Source organism: Brachyistius frenatus, unplaced genomic scaffold (assembly GCF_029030835.1).
Source record: "Brachyistius frenatus isolate BFR_SWC_R1_liver_20210118 unplaced genomic scaffold, ASM2903083v1 Contig_44, whole genome shotgun sequence".
NCBI lineage: Eukaryota > Metazoa > Chordata > Actinopteri > Embiotocidae > Brachyistius > Brachyistius frenatus.
In genome coordinates this window covers 1,169,893-1,196,212 of record NW_027210643.1, presented here as the reverse complement: position 1 = coordinate 1,196,212, position 26,320 = coordinate 1,169,893, and the positions used below count along the sequence as shown (strand labels likewise).

Genomic DNA, 26,320 nt, shown 5'->3' with positions numbered 1-26,320 from the left:
CTGTGCCACTGTCATCATCTCAGGCAGACAAGTGTCTCCTACCTTTTAATTTGTGATATTTTTCACTTCAGCCTAACATGAGTGAGATCATTTTACTTTACATCCTCGAAACTGTGGCAAAATTCAACAAAAATGCTGCCTGCCTTTGTTCGGCTATCTTTTTAAATATTTACAAGTTGTCATGTCATCTGTGACGGGAAGAGGAGACAGATTTCCTGCCTCGGTCAGAAGAGCACACTGGGTGAGTCAGATTTATTCATTATGAGTCAAATTTGTTGACTTAAGTAAACGGCTAGGTGGTCTATAGAGTTTCATATAAGACTGATATTGTTGCACTGCCAGAACAAACATTTGGGTGTGGTTACAGTTGTCCACGTCGATTGATATCTAATTTCCCTGCACTGCCAAAGCCCACATACATCCTTCTTCAAATGATTTGTGTCTCAGGACTCAGAAGTGCAGCATCACTGTGAACCCGTTGGCTTTTCTACCAGCTCTAAACGGAGAGGCTGCCAGTCCACGGAGCGCCCCACTCCGGAGGGTGCCGGGGGGTCCCGGGGCGACCCACATCGGAATATGTGCCAGAGAGCAGACGATGTCCCGTCTAACAAGTCCCTCCCTGGGTCCGTAGGAGACCGCATCAGGAGTACCATGTCTTTCAGGACTATATGTAAGGGACCACTGCCAGCGAGTCCCGGCTTTGGGAGGTCTGATCGGAAAGTTGTGTGCTGTGAGAAGTGCTCAGCGACCCTTGTTGCTCTGAAGAAACAGGCGCTGAGTCTGGCTGTGCACCATCAGTTCTCCTGCAAGGTCAGTAGCAGTGATGCTCCGGTGGGAGAGCGGCTCAGCGGGGATGTACGGACCAGAGATGCCCTTATGATCAGGCTGCGTATACTTTTAGGCCGATAAAAAAAGCTTTAAGAGGACCAAAAAGATATACAGCAATGTAACGATATACAGCAATGTAACGAAAAATATATATATATGTAAATGTAAATATAAAACCCCCCGAAAAAAAACCCCGTTATTTTGAAAACATAAACGTAAAACAATAATAATAATGATGATAATTTAATAAAATGGTCCCAGCTACTGAAAAGTAAATATTTTCTGGATTCCTTTGTTTTCTGTAGACAATTAAATGTATTTTTTGATTTGGAATATTGGTTGGGCAAAACAGACAATATGGATATTTCAACTGTAAAAAATTGTAATCTACATTTTTAAAAGCGATTTTCTGACATTCAACAGACCAAACAATCAATGAAATGTGAGAAAATTTATTGATAATGCAAGTAATCATCACTTGCAGCCCCACATGAACACACACAGCAGACTTTGTTGCTTTTGACGCATTATCTGCCAAGTGCTTCACTGTATATTCAAGACGATTAACAAGTGTTTCATGTGGGCCCATCAGTCTCTGCGGTGCCTTTTAGAGGAACACACATCCACACATCATCCTTCATTTGGTCTCCAATCGACAAAGTAAACCAGTGACATTCTTGCGCGAGTGGTTTTAAATGGGCATGAATATTTCATCTCGACATCCTTGTGGCATCTCCACGGTCCTCCCCGCTGGGGGGGAAGGCTATTTATGTTTGTCCTCTTCAGTGATGGGGCATGGCTGCCATCATGTTCTCGGAGAGAGACCACAGTGCGAGCAGAAGGGAGAGAGATGGAATCTTGCGGCCACAGACATGGTCAGTAGAAATCTGATAAGCCGGCCAGCTCCTTGCAGGTTTATTGATCCTGATTTCTCAAAAGCATCATGGCTCTACAATATCATCTTTTCAGACAGGCTGGCTTAAAGTCCAGTCACCCGTCTGGCTGCTGCAGGACATTTCTGACTCAATATATACTTGTCATCAGTTGTCTTTATGAAATGGAGGCCACTCAACCTGAAACTGAAAGTGGCAGATGGTAGAGTTTGTTTAGTTTGATGTAGACTACCAGGAGAACACTTTAATATTATTTAATGGAATAATTTAAAACCTGCTGTTTCAGCACTTTTTGAATACTAGTTGAAAGCTTTTTTAGCACTCCTCCGGGGGAGCATGGGTCCTTGGCAGTGTTGGAGGCCTGTTGGATGGAGAGGGTGCATGGGCAGAGGCAGGCAGGGAGTGTGTGTGCTGGATGTTGGCATGTCACACAACAGTGTGTCTGTCAGGATGAAAAACGAGATGGTGGTTTGATGTTTGATTCCATTTTGCTCGATTTGACAGCCGGGGTCCAGGCTGCATCTCAGGTGTCAAAAAACTACTTTTAAAAGTTGTGTTTTCAACTTTTTCAAACCTCCTCTTGTCAGTCTTTAAATGAATTTAGATTTTTGCCCACTATCTGGATAACAGTTGTCTCTAACGGGGACACAGTAATGACATGACTGTACAACATGCTAATACTGAATGACTGCTGCTGTCACTCAGAAAAAAGACAGTTTTTTCCAGTTTATTATTATTTTATTATTATTGTTTTATAGTAGCTTACCAAAATAAAATGCACATTTTACAAGTTTTCCATGATGGTATGTTGTTCTCTAAGATTTATGACATGTTTCATCTGTTTTAAAGGTGCACTAAATACATTTTTTACAGCACATATAAGGATTATAGGGGCAGTATTAATCAATACTAACTCCATGATTACTTCACTCAGTGCAGAGATTGCTTGCAGTGCCTTACTACAACTCCATTCTCATATCAGAATTAATAATTTTCAAGACAGATATCAAACAAAACAAATTACCTTCATTATTATGTCTTCACTGAGGTACATTTGTGATCTTATTTTTTTTTTTTTAACATGGATCAACAGTTTTGTGCAACAATACCAGGCAAGTTATTTTCCAGTTTGTAATTTTAGGATGATTTCTGTTTCTGTAGGACTCGAGTGACCTGTCAGCGTTTCTTCATGACAACCTCCGCGTCCACAGTCGGTCCGCCACGGAGTCCAAGGAAAGAGAGAGGGAGCAGGGCGAGTGTGGAGCTTGTGGCACGACCCTGAACCAGCTCAAACAGGAGGCTGTCCACCTGGCTCTGAGCAGGGGTCAGTCCTTAGCTAAGCCTTCTTTTGTAGCCAGCCTCAGCTCCGGCACACTGCTGGGACAAAGTGAGACAAAGCACGGAGACAGGGCTTCACAGGAGGCTGCCACGGCTGTGCATCAGCCACGCAGTCGCACTCACAGTCCTCACAGCCCGCGGAGCCCCAGAACGCCTCAGAGGACCCCGCAAACCATCAGACGGAGGGGGCCGGCCAAGCCCCCCAACACCGACATGGACCGCTGGGTAGAGGAGCAGCAGCAGCTGGTGGCCTCTAAACCTGTATCTAAAGCTGATGGTGTCACCGTCTACACTTACCGTCAGGTACCCCTAAAAGCCTTCTCCTACCACTAAATCACACATAACACATCCCCTAGTGTGCATCCCCCTTTTAATGAGCGTATGGGTAATGTATGTCTTTTATAGGTGCACATGTCAGCAAGCCAATGATTCAGAGTGCCTAATCAGAGCCTATTTCGATCCCACATTGCTTAAAAGTACTTTTGCTAATGGAATGGAATTGGGTCATGATTTACCCTCGTCATAAAAGCCACGCAGTCAAAAAGCACTTGTGATCAATAGGGGGGACGGTCATATTTAACATTGCAGCTGGTGAAATATACATTACTGTGATGGAAGCCAGCTTTTCTCAAAGTTCCCAATGAGAAATGCTTCTGGCTGAACCTGAACAAGGTGAGTGAGAACTGTTTTAGATTATATTGATATGATGTTGGCTCAGTTTTGGTGTTTTTTTTTTTTTTCTCATAATCATCACAGCCAAAAGGGAAATCCAGAAATCCTACCTTTCAGACTGTTTGTAGATACCCTGTGACCTGTTTGACAGACAATATTTCAATCATACCTGAGCAGCTTTAACCATGTACGGCAGTTCTGGCAACCTCTGGAATTCTCTACATAACTAAGTAGTGTGCATGGAGCTCTGTTAAAAGTGATACTGCATACAAAACAAGTTATATGTGATCACACCAAAGCGTGTGCTACACCCGTCAGTCCACTTCAGGATACCGTGTCCTTGTCACATTTTGCCTCCCTTATGCATGAAAAGTACACACATGTATAAGAAGGGGGTCATGTGATGAAGGTAATGTGAGGATGAACCAAAAATGATGAAGTCCAAGTAGGAGGGAAGGCCTCTAGAGGCCCCGCTTGAGTCTGCGAGAGAGCAACGTGGATTTCTTTTTAGCTCAGTACATCATGTAATGTGCGTTAAGTAACTTACGTTATAATTTTACTTACATAAAATCCCTTATTTCAACCCAAACCATGATCTTTTTCTAACCCACACCATGTAGTTTATGGCGCCTAAACCACATGTCTATACTTTTCATGCCTCGGCGAGGCAAAACGTGACACTTACACGGTATTGTCTAGTGGACTGACAAGTGTATTACACGCTGTGGTGTTATATTGGTTTGCATATATAGAAAAACTGTGTTTAAATGCTCTGAACATTAGCCTGTTCAGCTAACTAGTCAAGGAGCATTTTTAGAAGTTGCATAAAAAAAAAAAATCATGATGTCACATATTCTGTAGGCGCTGGTCCATATGTTAGTGTGCCTTATGTTGACGATCATGTATGGGGGTTTGTTCAAGAGCAGAAATGAGTAGGCATAAAACAGTGTAATCATATGTATAATAGCAGAATTAACAAGTTCTAAACTGCAAAACAAAAGCGATATTTCAATGTCTTCTACAGGAATTATCCGTTGGTAAGTCTTCCAGGACAATATCGTTTAGCCATCATGTACCTTTTTAAAATCCTTTAAACAGAGTTTAAACAAGTCAGCACAAAAACACTGAGTCAGCTGTAGATTGCAATTTCATCCAACTCATGGAGTGAGTGCCACCCTAATTAGCTAGCTGATAAAATCTGCGAAAAACAGTCAGCAAAATTGATGGTCTCAAGCCAGAATCGAGAGGCCTGCTTTTGTCTTCGTCAGTCTGAATTAAAAAATTACAAAGAATTTTAGTGGTTTATCTGCTACTGTTTTCATTATGTGCTGCGTATGAATAGAAAGCTGAGGAGCGCCGGGCTGAATGAATGCTCAACTGGACACTTTCATTCATTGTAATTAACCTGTGAATCATAATCAACTTGTCAAATTAAATCTACCAATAATGTCATCCACAAATGAGAATATCCTGTGCTGGATAAGAGATTAGACAGGGGAGTCCAGTGTGAGAGTGGATCAATACAAGTTTATGCATCTGAAGTGAAATAATATGAGTGAAAGAGGAGGATGAGGAGGAAGGAGAGAGGAGACGAACACGAGGATGGAAGCAGAAGAGGAAGAGAAGTGAAGTGTACAAGATGGGAGGCTGGAGGATAGCATGGAGGGTGGGGAAGGGAGGACAAAGCAGGAGATAAAAAAAAAGGACATATGAGAGTGAATTCAGAGAAATTAGAGCAGAGGGAAAGAGAAAGTAAAGATATACAAAAGGTTATGAAGATAAAACGAGAGAGGAGAAGGGGCAGAGAAGTACATACGTTACCCTATTACCCAGTCTGATTCCAAACTACTACTGGCGCTAATTGCCAGTTTATGATTGGATGCTATTCAAAGAAAAGAGAGTCAACGTCGTTATTTTGTCTTCAGAAGAGTTTGAGACACTGATGAGACGTGGAGACACGGAGAGCGGTAATACAAAGATGTTGGCTCTCAGGCCTGCTGCGAGGCTAGGTGGCTTCACGTTGAGATGCATGTTGAATAGATAATGAGTGCAAAACACACCTTGGAGCTACAGCTGAAGTGTCGGAGTATCTTTACGTAAGACTGCCTGACTGATCACAGGCAGTGTGTTTACTGTGCCTCTCTCTCTGAGTCACTACAGCCTTCACAAACTATTCATCATGCTCCAAATGCAGCCAGCCACATCAAAAATATGACTGATGATGTATGTTTAACCCAATGTGCTCTTAGCCTAGATACCCTACTTACACAGATGCGCCCAATGTTGCTCCCCAGAGTAATTCCCGTGATAATAGCCCCTTTTGGAGTAGGTACTGGAGTGCAATTACAGATTTGGATTTTTATAATGAGCTCTGTCCCCCAGCAGGCTGCAGATGATGCCACACTGAGCGGTGGTGACGTCGGGACTGTACAGACTAGCTCAAAGATCCCTCACATTTCCAGAGTGGTGACCATTGCCAACACCGCCGCCATGTCCTTTTTGTCCAGGTAAATCTATGGACATCTACATCGGAACAAGTGTTTTTCTTTACTGGTTACAGCACAAGTTTCAGAGAAATGACATGCCCCCCTGCTTCCTTCCCTGCAGGGCAGCGGAGAAGCTCAACCTGACGTTGAGGAAAAAGGGCCAGGCCTCCGATGCAGCTCCCTCTCATCACTCCACCTGCTTCAGGGAGATCATCCAGAAAAATCCACCACCAGTCCCCTCCTGCCTGCTCCAAGCTGCCACCAGAACCAAAGACTCACCCAATGTTGGCAAGGTAGACCTCAAATTTGATCACATGTAGATGCAGAATTATCAGTTTTGCAGTGAACCACATTTGTTTTTTGTGCAATTTGTTTAAAATTACAGCGATTATTGGAAACGATCCAACTGCTGAGTGCTGTTGAACTTGGATGAATGTTACACAAAAAAAACAGAGAAACATACAGCACTTACAAAACAGATTTTTTTTTTTACTGTATGTTTTACAGTACACAGACATTACATATATAATTTCATAAATCAAAATAAAAAATGTACAAAAGTTCCACTGAAGTTGAGGTGCGATCAAGAAGTTCAGAGACTTTTTGTGCACAAACAGAGCTCAGCACAGTAATGCGCACCGAGCATGGGAAGCAATGCGTTTTGTCACCAAGTGTTCCACGTTATGCTGCTTGATCAACATCAGCACCTGAGTTATGCAGCTTTGTGACCACTGGTACATGCATATTTTCAATTAGACCTGAAACTGGAAAGAAACAGAAAGAAATCACGGCGAGGGGGGCGGGAGCAATGTTTCTGTTTCTTTGGGTCATTTGTGCATTTTCATCACACTACAAGCGAGCACATTGTCATGTTGAAGAACCAAAGTGCCATCTTGCAACAGTTCAGGTTGTAAGTGTGATCTGGTGGGACGAATTCACAGCACAACCCTGCAAATGTCAAAGAAAAAACACCTGATTGCACTCCTGGCCTGACGTGCCTTCTTCGGTCTGGGACAGCGATGTTCTGCCCCTCTTGAAAACATGAACGCCACTCAAAACATCTCGCCCGGTTCATTGCTTCATTCCCGTAGACTTTCTAAAACATTTCCAGGTTCTCTGTTGCTGAACTTACCAACACAAAAATAACACAAAATTCTATGAGTGCCCTCTGCTCATGTCCATAGAGCAATCATACACATTCACATACAACTGTTCACTAAAAGTGTGTAAGACTGGTGCTGATGTTGATCAAGCGATGTAACTTGGAATAATTATTCACCAAAGTTATTGCTTTTTTTTTGTCTTTTGCTTCATTTCTTGTTGATCACACCACATTTTACATGTATCAGAAAAAAATGCCACTCACTTGATGAAGACCAACACAGGGACAACTTTGTACCTAATATTGCAATGTGTAAATATGGAGAATAGATCAAGGTTAGTGATGTGTCTTTAAAGAATATGGTACTATCCCTGCCCACAAACACCACCATGGTGTTTTTACCACCCGTGATGTGGAGTAAAGAGATCTCAGTCAATTTGGGGGAGATCCTATATCACTCCTCCTTCATGATACACTGTAATGCGGTGCTAATGTCTCCATCTTGTTCCTCCCCTCCATTCTCTTGGCCTCCTTTGGGAGACAAAGATCAATATGGCTGCCTGCCCTCCTGTTGTCTCATAGATGGACTCTTGGATTACAGATAAGGGCTCAGATGGACCCCGCCGCCAGCCGCACCTGCCCGAGCACTCAGCTTGTTGTTTGCCTCTGTGTGCAAAAAATATGTATGTGTGTGAGAGCCGAGGAGGATTTTCTCTGCCTGTAAATGTGTCTCTTGAATTATTGAACCCTCATAAATAGAGTTTGACACATGTTCAATAGGGTTAGGTAGCCACTTCTTGCATAAGGTATTCAAATAATGAAAAGGAGGAAAGAAATCCTTCACAGACACTGGGAACGTATCGTGTGGCAGATGGAATATGGCTCTCAGGGTTTCAAATTCAGTCAATGAGGGATGATGTCATCATGGTGTAATGATGTCCTGTACAGTTTCAAGAAAACCACATTGGACTGGGTGTCATGGTGCCCCGGTCTACTTGTAATCTTGCAGACCTGAATTCTGAACAAGCATAATTTTATAATTGGTTTATAAACCTGAATCGGGCTGATTATGTTTTCTGTTGCTTCGTCTTCCTGCAGACTTTGACCTACGAGTCTTGTTAAATGTCTGTCAGAGTCAGGATGTAACTTAATTTAAGACCTTCAGGCCTCTAAATCTCAGGCTTCCTGTAGAGAACTGCATTAAGGAATCAATGTCAGGACATGCAGAAATATTGCAGAAGAAGGCATGCATCGTCATGCAGCTGTAAGTGCATGTGTAGTTACTGCACTAACTGAATCTTCACATCTTTTTGACTGTCGGTATGTATTTTTAAATCAGGATGACTATGAAGCCAAAGGACAGATTGCCAGATGTGTGGAGAGTATTTATCTCACTTTTAAGTGATGTCAGTTGCAAGCATTCACAACGGGAGAGTACATCGTCTTTAGCCCTTCGTCGCAATGGTCAACCCTGATTCTTTTTGACATTTACCACTCTGTTCTGTCAAGGTTTTCTCTTTCCCTGCTGAGGTTTCTCAAAGCCTACATTGCATGAAATAGTGCCTCAGCTTCCCATTGCTGCGCAGCAGCAGGGGCTCAGTTGGACTCTTTCTACGTTATTTTGCAGTTATATTTGATGACAGGCTGCAGTAAAAAAAAAAAAAAGAAGAGTTTTGGTCAACATAAAGTCTCAAAACACAGCTCAAAAGTATTATTTAAAGAGATGCAACAATCATATAGTTTTTCTCAGGATTCGGGATGTGAGGAGTGTGTGATGGCTAAAACCCTGAATTTTCTATGAGGATATTTTTGAACCCTGTTGTTTTGAAACTCATGCATTTTTCACGAGCTTCCGTTTGTTGCAGGTTTTATTTTCAAAAGTCTGGATGGGGTCCCAAATCATACGTGCTTCTGAAGGCACCAAGTCTCCATGCGTTTAATAAATAATGGAGTTTTCTTGTCTCAGAGTAGTTTAAAGTGTTTGACCCTTTCGGATATAAATGTATACAGTGTGTAAATCAGGTGGGCTCAGTGAAATAGTGCTGCTCAATCAATCCCTTGTAAAAAGCATTTGGCCCCATCCCAGATGACTGCCCAATAGCTGCATGCAAACAGTGTGCTGGTAACAGCAGGTAGCATTTGTGTAGGTAATTTAAACTGGACAATGTCAAATTAGTTTTGTATAATAATTCATTAATTCGAATATTATTGCATCAAGCATTAGAGTTAAGGATAATTAGGCTACAGAAATATACGTTTTATAATGTATCTATCTACTTGTATTCGGCCATGCGGTTTATAGGCTCTGTCCATTTTTTCAGATATATTTGTCTCTCTTTTTCCACTTAAAATGGAGATGATTGTGATTTCATTACGTGCAGAAACTGTGGTGTTGTGTTGACATTTTCAGAGATGACAGCAGCCTTGGAAGTTAATTTTCCAATCGGATGATAAGTTAAAATACTGTCATTTTGGTTATAGTGTTTTTAATGTGTTTTTAATGTGTTTTAAAGTGTTTTTAATAATACATCAGAGGAAGATGTTGATATTCCCAGGGACCCTTATCTCTTGTCCCTCTGTCATTGTGCCTTTGTATCCTGCATAACATTACCCGCCTGCTAAATCGCGAGCCTCTGTGGCTTTTGGATGCTGCCAGTAACATTAGTGTGGCAAACCATTGAGTTTACTCTGTCAAATGAATAACTTCAAATGGTGTTCAGCAGCTTATAACATTCTGTATGTAAAATCTCAACATGGTTCTGTTTCCCGTTTTCTTCGGTTCGCAGGTCAAAGTCGTGCTGAGAGTGAGCCCAACGCTGTCGGGAGGCCAAGGCCAACCACCTGTTCTCCGGGTCGACCCGTCCAAGAAAAGAGTCACCGTAATGGAACCAGTCACCAGAAGCCAACCTCACACTACGATGACGCTCGGCAGGGACGGCAAAAGTCCTCTGAAGACCTTCAACTTCGACGCTGCTTATCCACAAGAGTCGAGCCAGGTTTGGTTCTTCATCCTGATTACTGCTGAAAAATAATCTAAATATGGTTTTAAATGTTTCTATTCAGGCTTTTAATACTGATCTATCTTAATGAACTTAATGAACTGTTACATAAACTGGTGTGACATTTGCCTCATGCATTATGTGTTTTCTCAAGTATTCAGCATATTTTCCCTCTCTGCACGCTACACTGGCTCACTCTGCCTGATGACCTGAAAACTGATAGGGCCTCGATAGCCACCACAATTACACAGTCCATCAGTTATATTCAACTTTCTCCGAGCTCTGCTAACAGTATCTAAGCCCAGGGGCGGAATCTACAGAATCAGTATGCGTCCCTCCTCTGCTCCGGTTCCTCCGCTGAACTGGATGCACTTTTTTCAGCGTGGAGATGAATCACAAGATGCTCGCCCTCCTTTGTTCACTCTCTGACTAGGCCGAGGTGTGTGCAGGCGTCTTGACTGACGTCATCCGCTGTGTGCTCAGCGGCAGTGATGGATGCGTCCTGGGTTTAGGATGTGCTGATGTGGGTGAGTAATCGGTCGCTCTGAGAGGCCACAGGTTAAAATCTGAAGATGGGACTGGGACGCTTTTATCTTTGCTGATGGGCATCCCCCCTCCTCCTCTTCCTGCACCTCTGTCCCACTCCTGCTATCTATCACTCTTCCTTTATCACTTAAACGTTGTCTCCATCTTCTGTCTCTGTCCTTGTATCAATTGTGATACATATCTGCAGCCTCCTTGTTCCTTTACTTTCACTCCTGCTCCATTTGTCTCTTTACTACCTTCTTTTTTTTCAGTAGTGACATAAAAATGTTATGATTTCAACTCCCTCTTTCTTCCCCTCCTTCACCTGTTACTTTGTAAAAAAAAAAAAAGAAAAAAAGAAGCCTATTCATCAATTATACAACACGTATGTTTTTTTTTTAAAAGCTTCCCATTGCCTGATATTTCAACCTACTACACAAAAAACACAAAAATTTGATTTCATTCTGCTGAGCTCAGAGGGGGCAGTAAACAAAGTGGACTGTAATATGTTGCTATTAGAGAGATGGAGCCCTGCACTTAGCGGTGGTGTAGGGCTTTAATAGATTTGTGGGGCGCACACACACACACACACACACACACACACACACACACACACACACACACACACACACACACACACACACACACACACACACACACACACACACACACACACACACACACACACACACACACACACACACACACACACACACACACACACAGAGGGTAAGGACAGGGTCTCCTTGGAACTGCTTTTTCACATGACGCCACTCTCCGTAAACCTGATTGAATTAGTTGGCCGATACAGAGTCCATGTGGCCCGCAGCCAGGGGGGCATCAATCTCCTCCACAGCACAATACTATTCTCTCTGAATAACGGCAGGCCGCTCTTTAATTGGAGTAAACCAATTCTCTTATCCTCATTCAATTAGAGTTTGGATAAGAGGAGAGAGAAGGTAAAACAGGTCCATAACTCAGAACTATTGTTGGACAAAAGTGCACAAGGAGACACAATATGACACAAGTCCATAAAAATGTGTCTTCTACTGAGTTGTGTTTTGTTTGTGTCGAATATATGTATATATACATCCATGTTTCAAAACTGCCTTACAAAGATGTTCTTCTATATGTATTGCACGTGTGTGGAAAACACATTTCTATTTTTAAATATCTACTTTCTCATGATATAAAATGGCCATTTCTCGATGCACTTTGGTTAATGTCACTTGCTAACTGCCAGCCTCTGTGACATGCAACGTTGCCATAGATGATGCCACAGAAGTACACGTTGTCCCCCACAGGCTCAATTTAGAAGGTCAAGCTGGAGGCACACAACTCACTCCCATGAACCTCCCAAAAACCATGTTTCTTTTGAATCCAATAAATTCTTGGCCGGCACACAGTCCTCTATATACAAAACACAACTTGTAATTATCATGCTCTTTTTGTATAAATCAAACAAATTACACCAAGCGAGCTGTTTTTCTTGGTTTCCAGCATTGAGGCTATGCTAAGCTAACTGCGTGTTGCAACTTCACATTTATCCTACAGATAAAAGGAGTACCATCAACGCTGAGACATGAATGTGAATATGCCTGTTTCTCAAAATGTTAAGCTATTCCTTTAATTGAATTGCACCCTGGGAGGTTCTGCAAAAACAGCACTCAGAACAAAATCCAACCAGATATGGGTTCAGTTTTGACTTGTCACATTCAACACAGTGAAAACTAAACAGTTAACTCCAAGTTCCAAGTTAGCTGAGTCAGTAATATACTTTTTAGGTTGCTAAAAACCTGCCCAAGTTAATTATAGCCTTTCTGGAAAATGATACAAAAAAAAAAACCTTTGGCAAATGAGGTCATCATTAGAGTGAACTGCAGGCATCTCTTACAAAACACAAGTACAGATCTGTAGTGCAGTGAAGCAAAAAATTACAAGTTGCAGAGCAGTGCTCCATTACCATTTTCCAAAAACAGTCCAAAATGTTCCCATTTGCATTCAAAGCATCAGATAGGGTAACTGACACACATAATTGATTCAAATAGTTCTCAAGCATAAATAATGTAAACATTTAGCTTCTCAGACTGTATATATGTTTGCATGTGGTGCACGCATGTTTACAGGCAGCATGTGCATGTAAATGTTTGTGTACTGGATTTGTATGCACTACACATGGAGCATACATGTTGTCTGCCTCAGGCTCCTGGTCCAGCATGGTGGGGAGCGGGGAGAGCATCCAGAAGCTCGGGCTGATCCCCTGTGCCATCTCCTGGCTGTACAGCGCCATCGAGCGGCGCCGGGAGAAGACATGGACCGATCTGACTGTGTCCGTGTCGGCTGTAGAGCTGTGCTGCGGGGAGGAGGACACGCTGAGGGATCTGCTGGGGGAGGTCGTCCCATCCATAGGCAGCATTCAGGACAGCCCAAAAGCCCATATTAGAGTCCAAGAGGACCCTGTCTATGGGATACAGGTAAAAGGAAAAAGAGGATTGTTAAATTACCTCTGCTGTGTTTCTGTCAGTCGGTCTGTTGCTCTGCCTAAACACACAGTGATCCAGTGACCCACATTGAGCAGCAGAATCAGCATTAAAATCATGATTTAGATATTGTTACTGGCACTAAATATATCGTTTAATCAATCTTTGTAAACATCAACAAGACACTGCCAAATCCAGAACTAAAAGAGTTGCGGCTACTTTACTGCCCATAATTGACGTCTTTTTGGCTCAGCTACTCTGGCAACACATCAAACACTCCATTTAAGAATTAACACCAAAATAAGTGATATTTTACTGTTTCTGTAACAGGTTTAAACAAGAAAGTGTTTCCAGAAAACCTGGCAGAATATTTTTATTGTCCACAAAACCAACTAACTGCTCACTGATACTCAGATAGTGTGTCAGATTTCTTGTTTGTGTTACCTCTAAGCTAAAGTTTAGTCTTTGTATTCAAGATGTGATAAGATTACTGTGTATTAATTGTATTTAGACAGTCAGTTTATATAATGGTCTTCACTGTATTGAAGAAGATAATGCTGGTAGTGAGTGAAACCAATTAGACTGCATAGCAGATTACATCTGATTACATTATGATTGTGCAGCTCTGTCCTCCCTCGCACGGCTGTTTGTCAGCTGCAAGCCAGCAAGTCATTGTGTAGGTATGCCAGTCTCTCTTTTTATCCAGTGAACACTTGGAGAATTAAATAAAATCAACAGAGCTATTATTCCTAAAAATACTTTTTACTATTGTGCAACTTTCTGCCACAGCTAAGCAATCCTCTTATTTTGTTATGTGTATCAAAATGAAACTGTCATCCTCCAAAAAATGATCCCATAGATGTTTTGTGCAGACAGCTTATTACGACCCACAATTACGTTTTCCAGTTAAGCATCGAGTTGTTGTATCAATAATGACCATATTTTATCCTGGAGAAGTGACACAGTTCGGATGACATATATCGCAGGTCGGTTGGGTGAATGTTAGACACAACAGCAGACTTGGGTGCAGGAGACCGCTGGGACACAAAAAAATGGCCGTAGCTTCCGGGTCTGAAAAATGAGGCCGATGCTGAAGAGCCTTAAGCTGCAATACCACCGAGTGCCATGAGAGGTTGGTTCCAAAAAACCTCCTCCTCCATGGGCTCACATTCAACCAGTCAACAAGTCGATAACATTTTTCCAGGAGTTATCTCGGTTTTGCTAAAGTCGCTCCTTCTTATTAGTTTTCTGGCGGTCCATCTGAAAATAATCAATAATTGTAAAATAAGCCTCAAAAAGCCATGTTTTTGGGGGTGTGTCTGTTTGATTGACAGGCCTGTGGTGCAGTCAGGTTAAGGCTCCTCCCCAGCTCGTCCGAATATGGTCACTACCAGCTCCAAACTGCTCAGGACTAGCAAGATGGCACCGGCAAATATCCGAACTCAGGGCTTCATAACAGCCGTTCACAAACCAATGGGTGATGTCGCTGCTGGTTGCCGCTTGGTTGTACGTGAGAGTTGGAACAAACTACCCATGTGGTTGCATGGGTTGGAGGACTTGTTGATCAGAATACACACAATGACATACGCATAGTAACAGAAGTAACATGCATCTGCCAGATTGAAAAAAAAAGATAAAAATCAAGTTGCTGATTTTATGAAAACTTCACTCCATATACGATTTTATATCTCTCCCCTCCTTCCAGCTACGTAACCACAACCGAGTGAAGGCCCCCACAGCAGAGCGGGCTGCTTCCCTCCTGGATGCCGCCATCGCAGCACGTCGACACAGTGACTTTGTTACGTACCTGTCCCACAGCTCCATAATGTTGTTCACTCTTCACGTCCAGCCTCCTCGTACAGAGAGCAGCACCATCGGAAAAGGTTGAAATGAAATATTCAGCTAATAGCTTGTACCTGGTGAATTCAGCATTTTCAATCAGTTATTTTCCAGTTATTACTTATGTAATTCAGTTTATTATATATTTTATTATTTATGTGTTCCTTATTTTCATATTTGAAAACATGTTAAGCTTTTTACATTTCTGGTTTCCTCTACTTTGTGATTTCCATCCTTAGGTTCACGTGGCCCCACTAAGTTGACCATGATAGACGTGTGCAGTGGTATGAGGGGCATGAGCAGAAATAAACCTCCTCATTCTGAACTCGGCCCTATTGTCTTGTCTCTTCTAAGTGGACATAAAACCACCCCCAGCAAGTAAGAATGTTATTGGTATATAGATTTAATACTTTGGCTTGGAGTCAGCTGTATTGACTTTTTGAAGGTCAGGTGAAGTGGAAGTTGGTCTTGTAACTTGTTTTCTTTGAATAGTCAGATAGTCAGATGCCTGTACACCCATTTATACTGGTTAAAAACCTTACATTAGTATGTAGAAATGAACAGATTCAGCTCAGTGAGGACCGATGTATCTCTCAAGTTAATGTCTGGACACTTGTCTGTCACTGTTTGTGCACAGGGGCAGTAAGTTGACGATGCTCCTTCGAGAGTCCTTGGGCCATGCAAATGGCCACACCGCAGTGATCGCTGAAGTTGCTGATTCACTGGCACACCTTCAAGAGACCTTCTTCACCATCCAGATGGCTTCTCGCATTCGCAAGACACAGAAGAGGACAAAGGTACCACACATATCCGGTAACATCTTTGTACCAAACAGTGTGACAGTGTTGGCACCCTTTACGTAAAGGAGGTGTGAGTTCATCTGATTTAAAACTTACTCCATAAACTGTATTGCCATGTGATTGACCCCAATGATTATTGACTGGTATTTCAGCTCTCAAACGCTAGTTCTAACAACAGGATTTGTCTTTACCCAACAGCAATCCACCTCCTGTTCTCCTTGCGGGAGGAGTTTGAACAGAGAGAAGAGAGGACCTCAGCCTTTGTCCCTGCGGGCGTTCCACTCCACCGACGAGGTAGATGTTGATGTCCGTCCTTTCCGCCTGCGTGGCGAGCTAGATGAGCGCTCCAGTAGTGACCAGTCCTGCGACACAGTCATCCAAATAGACTCAGACGGCTTGTTCCACTCCAAAGCAGCCCCAAGGCTGGCCCAACCTGAGTTTGTGCCCATCATACCTTCTTTGCATCCTAACAAGGTGGACTTCGATGACCCAGAGTTCACCGCTCTCCTCCAAGAGCTTCTGAGAATCCCTCAGCTGCAGGGAGAAAAGAAGACAGAGGAAACTGCTCAGGGACATATTGAAGCTGTGAATGCGGAGAGGAAGCCGCCAGAGAGGGACTGCCTTAAATGTGACACGTTTGCAGAACTTCAAGAACGTTTGGGTTGTATTGACGGAAGTGAGATGACGATGGAGGTGCTAAAGTCTTCCTTAATGGGGGCTTCTCTTAACAACATCATGAGCAAACCACTGCCCCAGAAGGACACGGGGAAACAGGCTGAAGCTTCAGAGGCACCACAGACATTGCTCAATCAGAGGTTAGGCTGCAGTCAGACCTCTGCTGGGGAAACCCAAACAGATGGTGCCTTCCCTGGAGACCATTTTCAGAGAGAGGACTCGGGTCTGTATGACTGTGAGGAGTGTAGTGCAGCCAGTTCCAGTGAGGAACTGCTAAATCAAACCCTCAGCCTTAACAAGACATGTCGGTCTGAGATTCCTAACACTGGAGCTCTTAAGCCAGGTGATGATCTCTCCTCCCAGGGCTTCGATGCGGATGATCAGGGAAAGACTGTCACCAGTTCCCTTGGACTTCAGCCTCCAGAAAAACAGGAGAGTCCTGAAACTGCTGACTGGTTCAAATCAGACCAAAGGACCTCACCAGTTGGCAAGAGCTCTCCCATATCTCCTTCCTCCACCTGCTCCTCTTCACACTCCTTGGCTAAAAGTGTTATACTTGGAGATGTCTTACATACTCGCCCCACGGAGGATAGTAAGGAAATGAAGGCCACCATCACAGTGACTGTTCAACAGCCACTGGACCTAAAAGGTCAAGATGAACTTGTCTTCTCAATGGTGGAGGAGGTGACCATCAGTGGCGCGTATGACAGAGGGAGGACAGGTGGAAACATTATTTGTATCAGAGACAGCGCCCAGTCACAGGCACATGTTCAAGGCTCTGCCAGCTCTAAACCAATCAGAATAATCAGCAATATCAGTGAAGAATCTACAGCTGCAGGTTCCGCTAATACAACCAAAACATCTGTTGTTCAGCCTGAATTCACAGAGGATAGCACTGAAAAGCCCCAACATCAATTCACAAGGGAAAAAAGGTTCCTGCCCTCATTTATAAATCCCATGTTAATTAACATGGATGTAGATTGTGATTTGAATGGTGCCAAAGAAAAAGAAAGTCCTCGTGAAACTTCTGCAGGAGTAAAATCAGAGTCTGAGCTCAAACGAAACAATGTTCAATGCCCAAAAGAAGGGAACATTGTTGAGAAGAAAAGTGGGACTTTTGTTTCAGAGACACTTGTCAAAAAGTCTGATCGGCCATTTTACTCATTTTGTGGCCACATTTCTTATGATCCAATGGTGTTGGAAGATTTGGGATTCTGCCGCAAACCAGCAGAAAACAAAATGTGTGAAAAGAGACCACAAAATACAGACAAGAGTCACCCGAGAGATGGCAAGCATGTTTATTACACCAATTCTGCGAGGGTCTCAGAGGGGGGAGAAAGCGTTTGCAGACATGTCGGGAGTAACCCCATGAGAATCGGTGTTTCACCAGGTTGCCAAGAAGCCGCCCTCAGTTCCTGTAAAACAGGCAGTTTACCTCGGGGCTGGCAAAACGCCAACCACCAGGACAGCTTCCTTGGCTGTCACATGGCAGACGACCACAGAGACAGAGGGGTAACATCATCCATTCTGTGTAGCCCAGGGGCAACTCTGGAGAGGAGGCAGGGCAGACACCACTCCCCTGCCAACCACAGCCACCATATGTCCTCTCCTCGAAAACATGGCTCAGAGTTCAAACAGGATTCTAGCAGTTCTCTCAGAAAGGGTTCTGGATCCTTGTTTGAGACCTCCAGTCTTGCAATGAAACATGATAATACAAGCAGCAGGCAAAAGTCTCCAACTGAGGGCAGTGGAAGGCTTTTTAATGCCAAACTGGAGCAGCTGGCCAGTCGGACTAATTCCCTCGGGAGGACCCCGAGGGACTTCCCAACTCTGGAAAAAGGTAGTAGCAACACTTCTATGAGCTCTAAAGGGAGCTCTAAGGGAAGTGTTGAAGGGACTTGTAGGGCAGGTTATAAAGGATATCATGAGGGAGACTGTACCTTTCCAAGGGCCAGCAGGAGCCCCCGGAAAAATCCTCGGACTGACCACAGTCGTCACTTCTTCCCCTCTGAAAACCCTGTACCTCACTCTGCCAGGCATTCCCACTCCAAGCTCTCCGCTGTTGGGAAACTGAAGATGGCTGGCCCCAAAGTCCGTCGATTGTCCGCCCCCAGCATTAAGAACCTCAGTCTCTCCCACAAAAACTTGCAGCAGGCCATCAACCGTAGTGCCAGTCTTTCCCCAGATGGTAAAACAGTTAGCTTCGAGCGAACCGCCTCCTTTTTTTCCTCTTCGCCTCCTCGGTCTTTTCACTCCATCAGTCGGACTCCAAGCCAGAGCTCCACATGCTCATCTACAAAATCCGCCATCCAGGGGTTTGTCAACGGTCGGATCTCAGACCTCCTTAAAGAAAGGGCCTCCAGTCCCACCTCAGGAGGACCAGACCACATGACCACACTTCCCTCCCCTTACAGCCAGATGACTGCTCCCCGCATGCCCGATCACCTGAGTGGGCACGCGAGTGACACCACCAGCGTGTTGAGTGGAGATTTGCCACCGGCTATGGGGAAGACCTCCCTGCATTTCTCCAACAGGAACAGTTTGGTGAGCAGTGGCTACGACAGCATGGTCAGGGACAGTGAAGCCACAGGCAGCAGCACCTCGAACAGAGACTCTGTCAGTGACAGGAGCAGCTCTCTCCTCAGTGTGGCTCGCAGCAGCCGATCCTCTCGGAGGCGAGGCAACACAGGTAAAACACCTGGAGCTAAACTGGCCTTTTATGAACTGAACTGAATGACTTTCACTTCTGGAAACACTATAAACTTTCATCCAAGTGCTTTGTGCTCATAATTTGTTGTTTATTAGGGGGTAGTTTTTAGGGATGGGCAAAAATACTCTTCAACATTTAATGGGTATCATTAGACTGTTATTCTATCACAGAAGAAGGAGCTTCACACAGAACTGTTTGACAACTGTCGTAGACTTTGCATGTTTTGTATGTTTGTACAGTAGCATCTAATCTCACAGAGCCACACGTTTTACCGTAGCGTTGTAGTAACATGTTCTTCTTCTCTTCCTTTTCTTGTTTAATTGGTGGCTGGCAAACACTTTTTAGTGCATCACTGCTACCTTCTGGTGCTAATCACGCGTCACTACCTGGCGCTGGTAAAATCAAGGGAGATAAGACGATAGACACATAAACGATTTGATTTAACGGTTATACAAATATTTGAAAATCATGACCCATCCTCAGTAGTTTTTCTTATTTTATCTCAAAATATTTGGACCAGACCTGCAAACAATCTAGGCAGTTCTTTAATCATTGCAACAATTTGGGCATTTAAGATTGAGTAATGGCAATTTCCTGCCCTAAGAGCAAATAATGGTTCCATTTAACTCTAGTGGAGTGCAAATATCAAGTGGGATTTATGATTGTTGATGGATAATCATCTGGACCAACAATGTTTTCTTTCAACTTTGTCATTATTTAATAACCATTGCTTAATAATGCAGCTGAGGACAAAGCTTTTTCTTTTACTAGTAATGACCTTATGGCAGTATACAGTATGCCGTATACATGACAGGTGCTCAAAAGCTGCATCTATTCCTGAGATTTTGGTACATGCCAGTTCAAATAAATGCAATACATGCAGTAGTAAAATATTTGGATTAAAGGCCCATGTTAAATGTTTAATTAAAAAAGATTTCAATATAGTCTAAAAGTAAAGCGTTTGAATAAATAAATTGAAAAAGAAACAAAAGATTTTTTTTTTAAGATACTATATGGTGTTTATGCAAATTATACAAATAATTACTTCTCAAGACAATATCTAGTATATGCAACTTGCTAATCATATACACTATTTTTACATGAATGATGGTTCCATCATGACATTTTGGTTTGTAATCTGACCACATAACATATTAATGTGGCATTAATTAGAGATGACCCACATCTGGAGAATGCAGCCAGACCCAGTTTCCTTCCTGGCATTAAAAGCTTATTGTGTAGGAGGCACCATCATTAATATATGAATCCGGTGGTGGCACTTATTAATGTAGACATACATGCAGAAAATTGAGAGTGCTTGGCTGGTACAGTAAATTACAGGATGGGTGTGAGCATACTAACAATACTTGCTAATGGAATTACTAACCTCTAACAGCATTTGTTGAAAACATGGTTAACATTGTGATGATACTGCTAATGGAGCAATAAAACCAGAACACAAAGCTTATGATGAAGGGACGTATCAATTCTAAGTCCCCTGAAATAATCTACTGTTAATCAAGTGATTAAATTCTGTCTGTACTTAATTTCTCCTTAAGTGTCCCCTTCTGTAATTAACTCATCTCCAGTTTGATGACATTAAGCACAAACCATTTTTTCTGCACCCGCAGACTGAGTCAATTCAGAGAGAGAAATCATGTCCTTGGTCTTGAATCTTATAAACAACATGGTCGCTCTGCCAGCTGCATTTTTCCTCAGGTAAAATGTTTTCTCAGTTTCCCAGAAGAGCCAATGGTCTGGGCATCGAAGGTCACGTGGGGACACAACCCTTCATTTATCGTACACTAATGTAGTAGATCATGAATAGTGCAGCTGTAGTCGCCATGCAAGCCCATAAGCACCATTTCTAAATAGTCTAAATTCAGTTTTTTAAACAGTTGCATGCAGTGGCTTCTCTTTGTGCTACAATTTGATACCAAACACGAACATGGGAATTAGAAAACGAGTAAAAACAAGATTAAAAGTCAACTGAAATGCTTAAATATGGTTTCATTCGCTTTTTAAATTGAAATAATTTCGAAAGTTTAAGAGAGAGAAGAAGAGAAAAAACAAAAACCTTGGCAAAGTTGAGATGTTGCATTTCACTGCCATCTCCCTGCTGTAGGTACTCACCAGCGGCATCTTTCCCATGATGCACCTATGTCCCTGAGACGCTCGGCTAGTGGTCTGCGGTCTCGCTGGATGGATCGGGGAATCCCAGAGGCCTACGAGATCAAGGTCTATGAGATCGACAATGTGCATAGGATGCAGAAAAGAGCAGGTGCTGGCAAACAGGTGCTGGATTTATTTTGATTTGTTTTAGGAGGTTAAAGGGCATTACGTGATATATGATCTTTATCAACCTCTGTTGGCTTCCAGTTGGAATAGCCACACTGATAAAGGATCTTGGTCACACCGCTCAGTTAACAAAATACCCAGATTCATTAACCTCTGATACAAAGAAAATCGCTCGTCAAATATTCAATTTCTTCTTGCTCTTTTTAAGTTTAGCACAGCGTAGAACACATTCAGCTAAATTAGTAGGCTATCTTAGTTTTAGCTAATTAATTGCTATCATGAAACTGGTTGTTAAAGAAAACTGTGGGTATTTTTCAAACTGATTCTTACAATAATGGCCTGTTTCACTGTGCGTCACACTCACCAGCTCTGTTGCAAAGATTCAGGAAACACGTCTCCAGCTAGATAAGTATTCTGAGGCAAGCAGCGTCTGGAAACCTTTCTCATACATGTCAGGTACACATCAGTCATCAAATACTTGTCTGTGAGAGTGAAATAAAGTAAACAGAGTAGTTGTGGCCAACTGGTTCAAGGGTTCAAGATAAAAAAAATTGTCATTCCGATCATATCCATATTAATACAGTGGAACGAAATTGGGTAGAAGTGCATAAAGATGAAGCGACAACCCGCCGCAATGTCAGTCAATGGTTTGTGACCTACAGTCCTGAATCTGGCATTTCCTTCAGTCATCTTTTTTTAAGCCTAAAATTATCAAATTTGGACGAGCTGGATTAAAGACACCATGTCTACCCATCTATACCGGAAACCAGGCACGCCCCAAAACATAGCTCTCTTTGAGGCTGAATATCTAATTAATGATGGAATTATTTTCAGAAGAACCACCAGAACACTGATCAGAAGGAGTGAATTTAGTGAATGACAGCAAAATGACTTTAGGAAAAAATGTATTGACTTTGTATTTCATGAGAGAAATTCACACTTTTGAATGGGAATCTGTTGGAGCCAGAGGTTTTTTGGAGTCAGCTGCTGGTGGCCCCCACTGGTATTGCACTTGAGGGCACTTTCACATTTGATTATCTTTTCAAACCTGGAGACTGTGTTCATTTTTAAATACAATCTATGGTAAGGATGTATTTCAAGGGCAACTTGCTGGCTAGCCAAACTAGCTTAGCTGGAAGCCGATCGATCAACTTAATAGTTAGTCATATCCAGTATTTCAAGTTTATAGAGTTGCTTGTGAAAAAGATATAAAAAAAAACAACTTTATTTGAGTGTGTTAGTTACATTCAGTTGTGATTTCACATCTTAATCATATGAGCACATCTCCAGAAATGGTCTCATCTCAGTAATTTGATGGGCAAGAGTGTCCTAAAGGTGACTGATCATCAGTCAGTAGTTCAATAAGTCAGAGGAAAATCTGGTTGGGGAAGTGAAAGACTGACACTGACTGAAATTCATCCATCCACAAACCCACTATCACAGTGATGTAAAGCCTGTGGTTTTACTATACAGCTACCAGGTGTTCATGTATGTGAACTGATGTTATATATATATATAGAAGCGGCATGTTGTTAAAGAAGAGCTGCATCTTAATGAACTGACCTGAGTAAGTAAAGCTTAAATAAAAGAGTCCACCTTGCATCTACAGCTGAAATATGCCCAAGAGCAAGATGTGGTGCATGCGATGACGTAATGTCCCCCTGATGAAAGGTCTGGCCTCATGAGACTCTTCCCTTCCTCCACCAGTCTCAGGCGCGGCAACTTTGATACAATTTTAATGACCACATGGGGGAAATTGGGTCAATGCTGCGTCAAAGAACAAAGAGGTACACTAGAAGTAGAACAAACACAACACGTTGTAGATAAAAGATAATACATGATTTCAAAAGAAATTGCACATATTGATTGAAATTTTAATGGGAGTATCTCCTCTTGAGTTTTATTGATTTTGTTTTTTCTTTCGGAAGGAGAGAATTTCTAAACCACAACACTCAGGAAGGAGTGTGTAATATATATATATAGGTCTATGTTAGATCACTGGTAGTGCAATACTTCAGGTCTTTGTCCTTTATATTTAAAAGTTTTGTTATGTTTCCTTTAAATATATTCACGTGTTGACCTTTGAAATGGTCCCTTCTGTGTAATAAGGTTAATATAATGAGAGTGACTGTAGCCTACAGACCTGTGTGGTTTCAGTCCCCAGAGGAGCCCCATCATGGTGTTTATGAGTGTGTGGAGAGAAAGAAAGAGAGCAGGGAGGTGGTGTTCTTCATCCAACCTCTAAAACACCCTGTGTGCATTTGTAAGGATTCAAGTGAATGTGTTGCAGCCCATGCACCGGGCAATATTATTTATTAATAGGAACGGCAAAGAGGTGAGTGATTGGTGACTGCTTTATTCTGGGGGCAGCTGAAGATACACAAAGCCTTTATAGTACAATCTTTTTTTATTTATTACTGTGTACAACACGAATAAAACAGTGAAATGTGTGTGTTTGTGTTTCTTCAGGGGCCGGCATGCTTCAATGCCAAGCTGAAGTTTTTGGAGCACCGTCAGCAGAGGATCTCAGAGGTCCGAGCCAAATACAACAACCTGAGGCGAGAGCTGGAACAGGCCAAACACAATCTCATGCTGGAGCCTGCCAAGTGGAACCAAGAGTGTCAGTGACATTTATTTTTCTCTGGCTTGAACTTGTTTTTAGAGATGCCCTGTATAGCAAGTGGAGGCCATCACAAAAAAGGCTGAGATCATAGACTATATAAAAGTGGATGTAGCTTCTGAAAAATGAGGCCGATGCGGAAGTGTCTTAACCTGCAATATCTCCGAGTGCCATGAGAAGTTGGCTCCAAAAAGACTCCAGCTCCATGGAATCCCATTCAACTGCTCTCATGAACTTCAGAGTCAATAAATTGAAAAGTTATTTCGGTGTTGTTAGCTAAAGTTGCGCCTTCTTATTCGTTTTCTGGCAGTCTATCTGAAAATAATCCTGTCATTAATGAGAAAATAAGCCTCAAAAAGCTGTGTTTGTGGGGGCGTGTGTGTTTGATATACAGGCCTGTGGTGCAGTCAGGTTACAGCTATCGGTGGGCGGGGCGTAGTAGCTCTGGGTTTCCAATCAGATCGACTCAGATCCACTGAGCTCCTCCCCAGCTCGTCCAGATATGGTCACTACCGGCTTCAAACCGCTCCCAACTAGCAAGATGGCGCCAGCAAATATCCGAACTTGAGGCTTCATACCGGCCGTTCACAAACCAATGGGTGACGTCACTGCTGGTTGTCACTTGCCTTAGATGTAATGATTATTGAAATTTTTTCTGTTAATCTGAAATACTTTTTCCTCCATTAATTAATAAAAATGTTGTTCTTTCCAAAATGAAAACAAGCAAACCAACAAAAATCTAAAATTTTAAAATAGCTATATTTCTGATCAACAATGAACAGGAGGTGAACAACTACCTCTATAAAAAAAAAAAGAAAAAAAAAGAACAGCTTTAAATGTTTCAGAGGATCATTTTCTGAACTCTGGACAAAGTCTGAAGATTAGGATTTTCCCACATTTCAGCACCAATATTGGTCCGAGACATTTCAAAGAACGCAGACGTGTCAGTGTGTGTGGATTTAGTTGTATGAGGTGCACACACAGACCCTCCAGAATCACTGGACACCTTTCATGTATGTGTACCCTCTTTCAAGTTGCTGTGATCAAGAAAGCAGCTGAACACACAATGGAGAATCTGGAACAGGACAATGTTTTCCATTTTTGATTGAAAAATAAATAAAATAGCTTATTGATTAACTGTCTGATAGTTAAAGTTCTTCTTTCAGTGAATGGGCAAATAATGAGTTTGTGGTGTGACAGCATTTCAGCAGGGGGCAGCATCCTGCTATTACTGGGACAGTGTCCGCAATTCTCCATTAGGAATATCCTGACCAGTATTGGTCACATCATTACATTATTTATTTATATATATTTATTTTGTACTCAAACCACGAGGTGCTGCGGTGCATTGTGGGACCCATCGACTGAGGAGTAGTCAGACAAATAAAGTGCAAAGCAAGTGTTACTGTATGGGAGAGCCTTCAAAACCATGATGAAATTAAGAAATCTCAGCGTTCAATGCAATGTCACCCTGCAGATATATCATGGCTAATTTTAGATAGCAAAAAAAAAAAAATCTCTTTAATTTCATGGTGATATTACCTACAATCCCCTGATACAGTAATGTAAACTGCTACCCTGTTCTCCCTCCCCAGTCGACCTGTGGCAGACTTTCGACGTGGACTCCCTGGAGCACCTGGAGGCCCTCGAGGTGGTGACGGCTCGGCTGGAGAACAGGGTTGGTCTATGCAAGGCCAACGTCATGATGGTCACCTGCTTTGACACCGGCACCAGGAGACGGCGCAAGAAGCATCGACGACAAGCTCCAGAGCAGAGAGCCTTGAAGGGATTTAAAGTGTAGTGAGAATTAACGCTGCTGTTATGTTTTGCCAGGTGTCTCCTACACACTTTCACTTTATGCGCACCTTCTGCTGTGAACGACCACATTGCCTCTGGTCTCTTTAAATGAACCATTTGCCAAGTTTGGGGTCTTGTACATCCATATCAGCCTTCACAGGGAGGTCAAAGGTCACCGACGGGAGCTACTGTCCTCTAGCACTTATTTTTTTTTTTTTCACTTTATTAATCCCCGAGGGGAAATTTCTTCGCTGCAGC

At 42.6% G+C, this 26,320-nt stretch overlaps 1 protein-coding gene across 7 annotated transcripts; it reads left to right on the top strand.

Moving 5' to 3' along the window:
- On the top strand, positions 1–26,320 carry kif26bb (kinesin family member 26Bb). 7 transcript variants are annotated; one of them, XM_069703096.1, is made up of 15 exons: positions 1–241; positions 448–810; positions 2,883–3,362; positions 6,117–6,238; positions 6,339–6,510; positions 10,106–10,315; positions 10,752–10,845; positions 13,046–13,317; positions 15,029–15,206; positions 15,402–15,540; positions 15,800–15,959; positions 16,161–19,326; positions 21,473–21,628; positions 24,115–24,265; positions 25,861–26,320. In XM_069703096.1, exons 1-15 carry the CDS (start codon positions 182–184, stop codon positions 25,985–25,987), a joined length of 5,850 nt encoding a protein of 1,949 aa, XP_069559197.1. In that variant the 5' UTR covers positions 1–181; the 3' UTR covers positions 25,988–26,320. The 7 variants fall into 7 exon arrangements, with proteins under 7 accessions (XP_069559197.1, XP_069559195.1, XP_069559196.1 ...); XM_069703094.1 differs by having other exon boundaries at positions 21,473–21,642; XM_069703095.1 differs by having other exon boundaries at positions 6,114–6,238.

Excerpts from the sequence above, each read along its gene's own strand:
- kif26bb (XM_069703092.1), top strand. The coding sequence starts at position 182 with ATGTCATCTGTGACGGGAAGAGGAGACAGATTTCCTGCCTCGGTCAGA. Across the intron at positions 811-2,882 it reads ACCATCAGTTCTCCTGCAAG|GACTCGAGTGACCTGTCAGC; the intron begins GTCAGTAGCAGT and ends CTGTTTCTGTAG. Across the intron at positions 19,327-21,472 it reads TCGGAGGCGAGGCAACACAG|GTACTCACCAGCGGCATCTT; the intron begins GTAAAACACCTG and ends TCCCTGCTGTAG.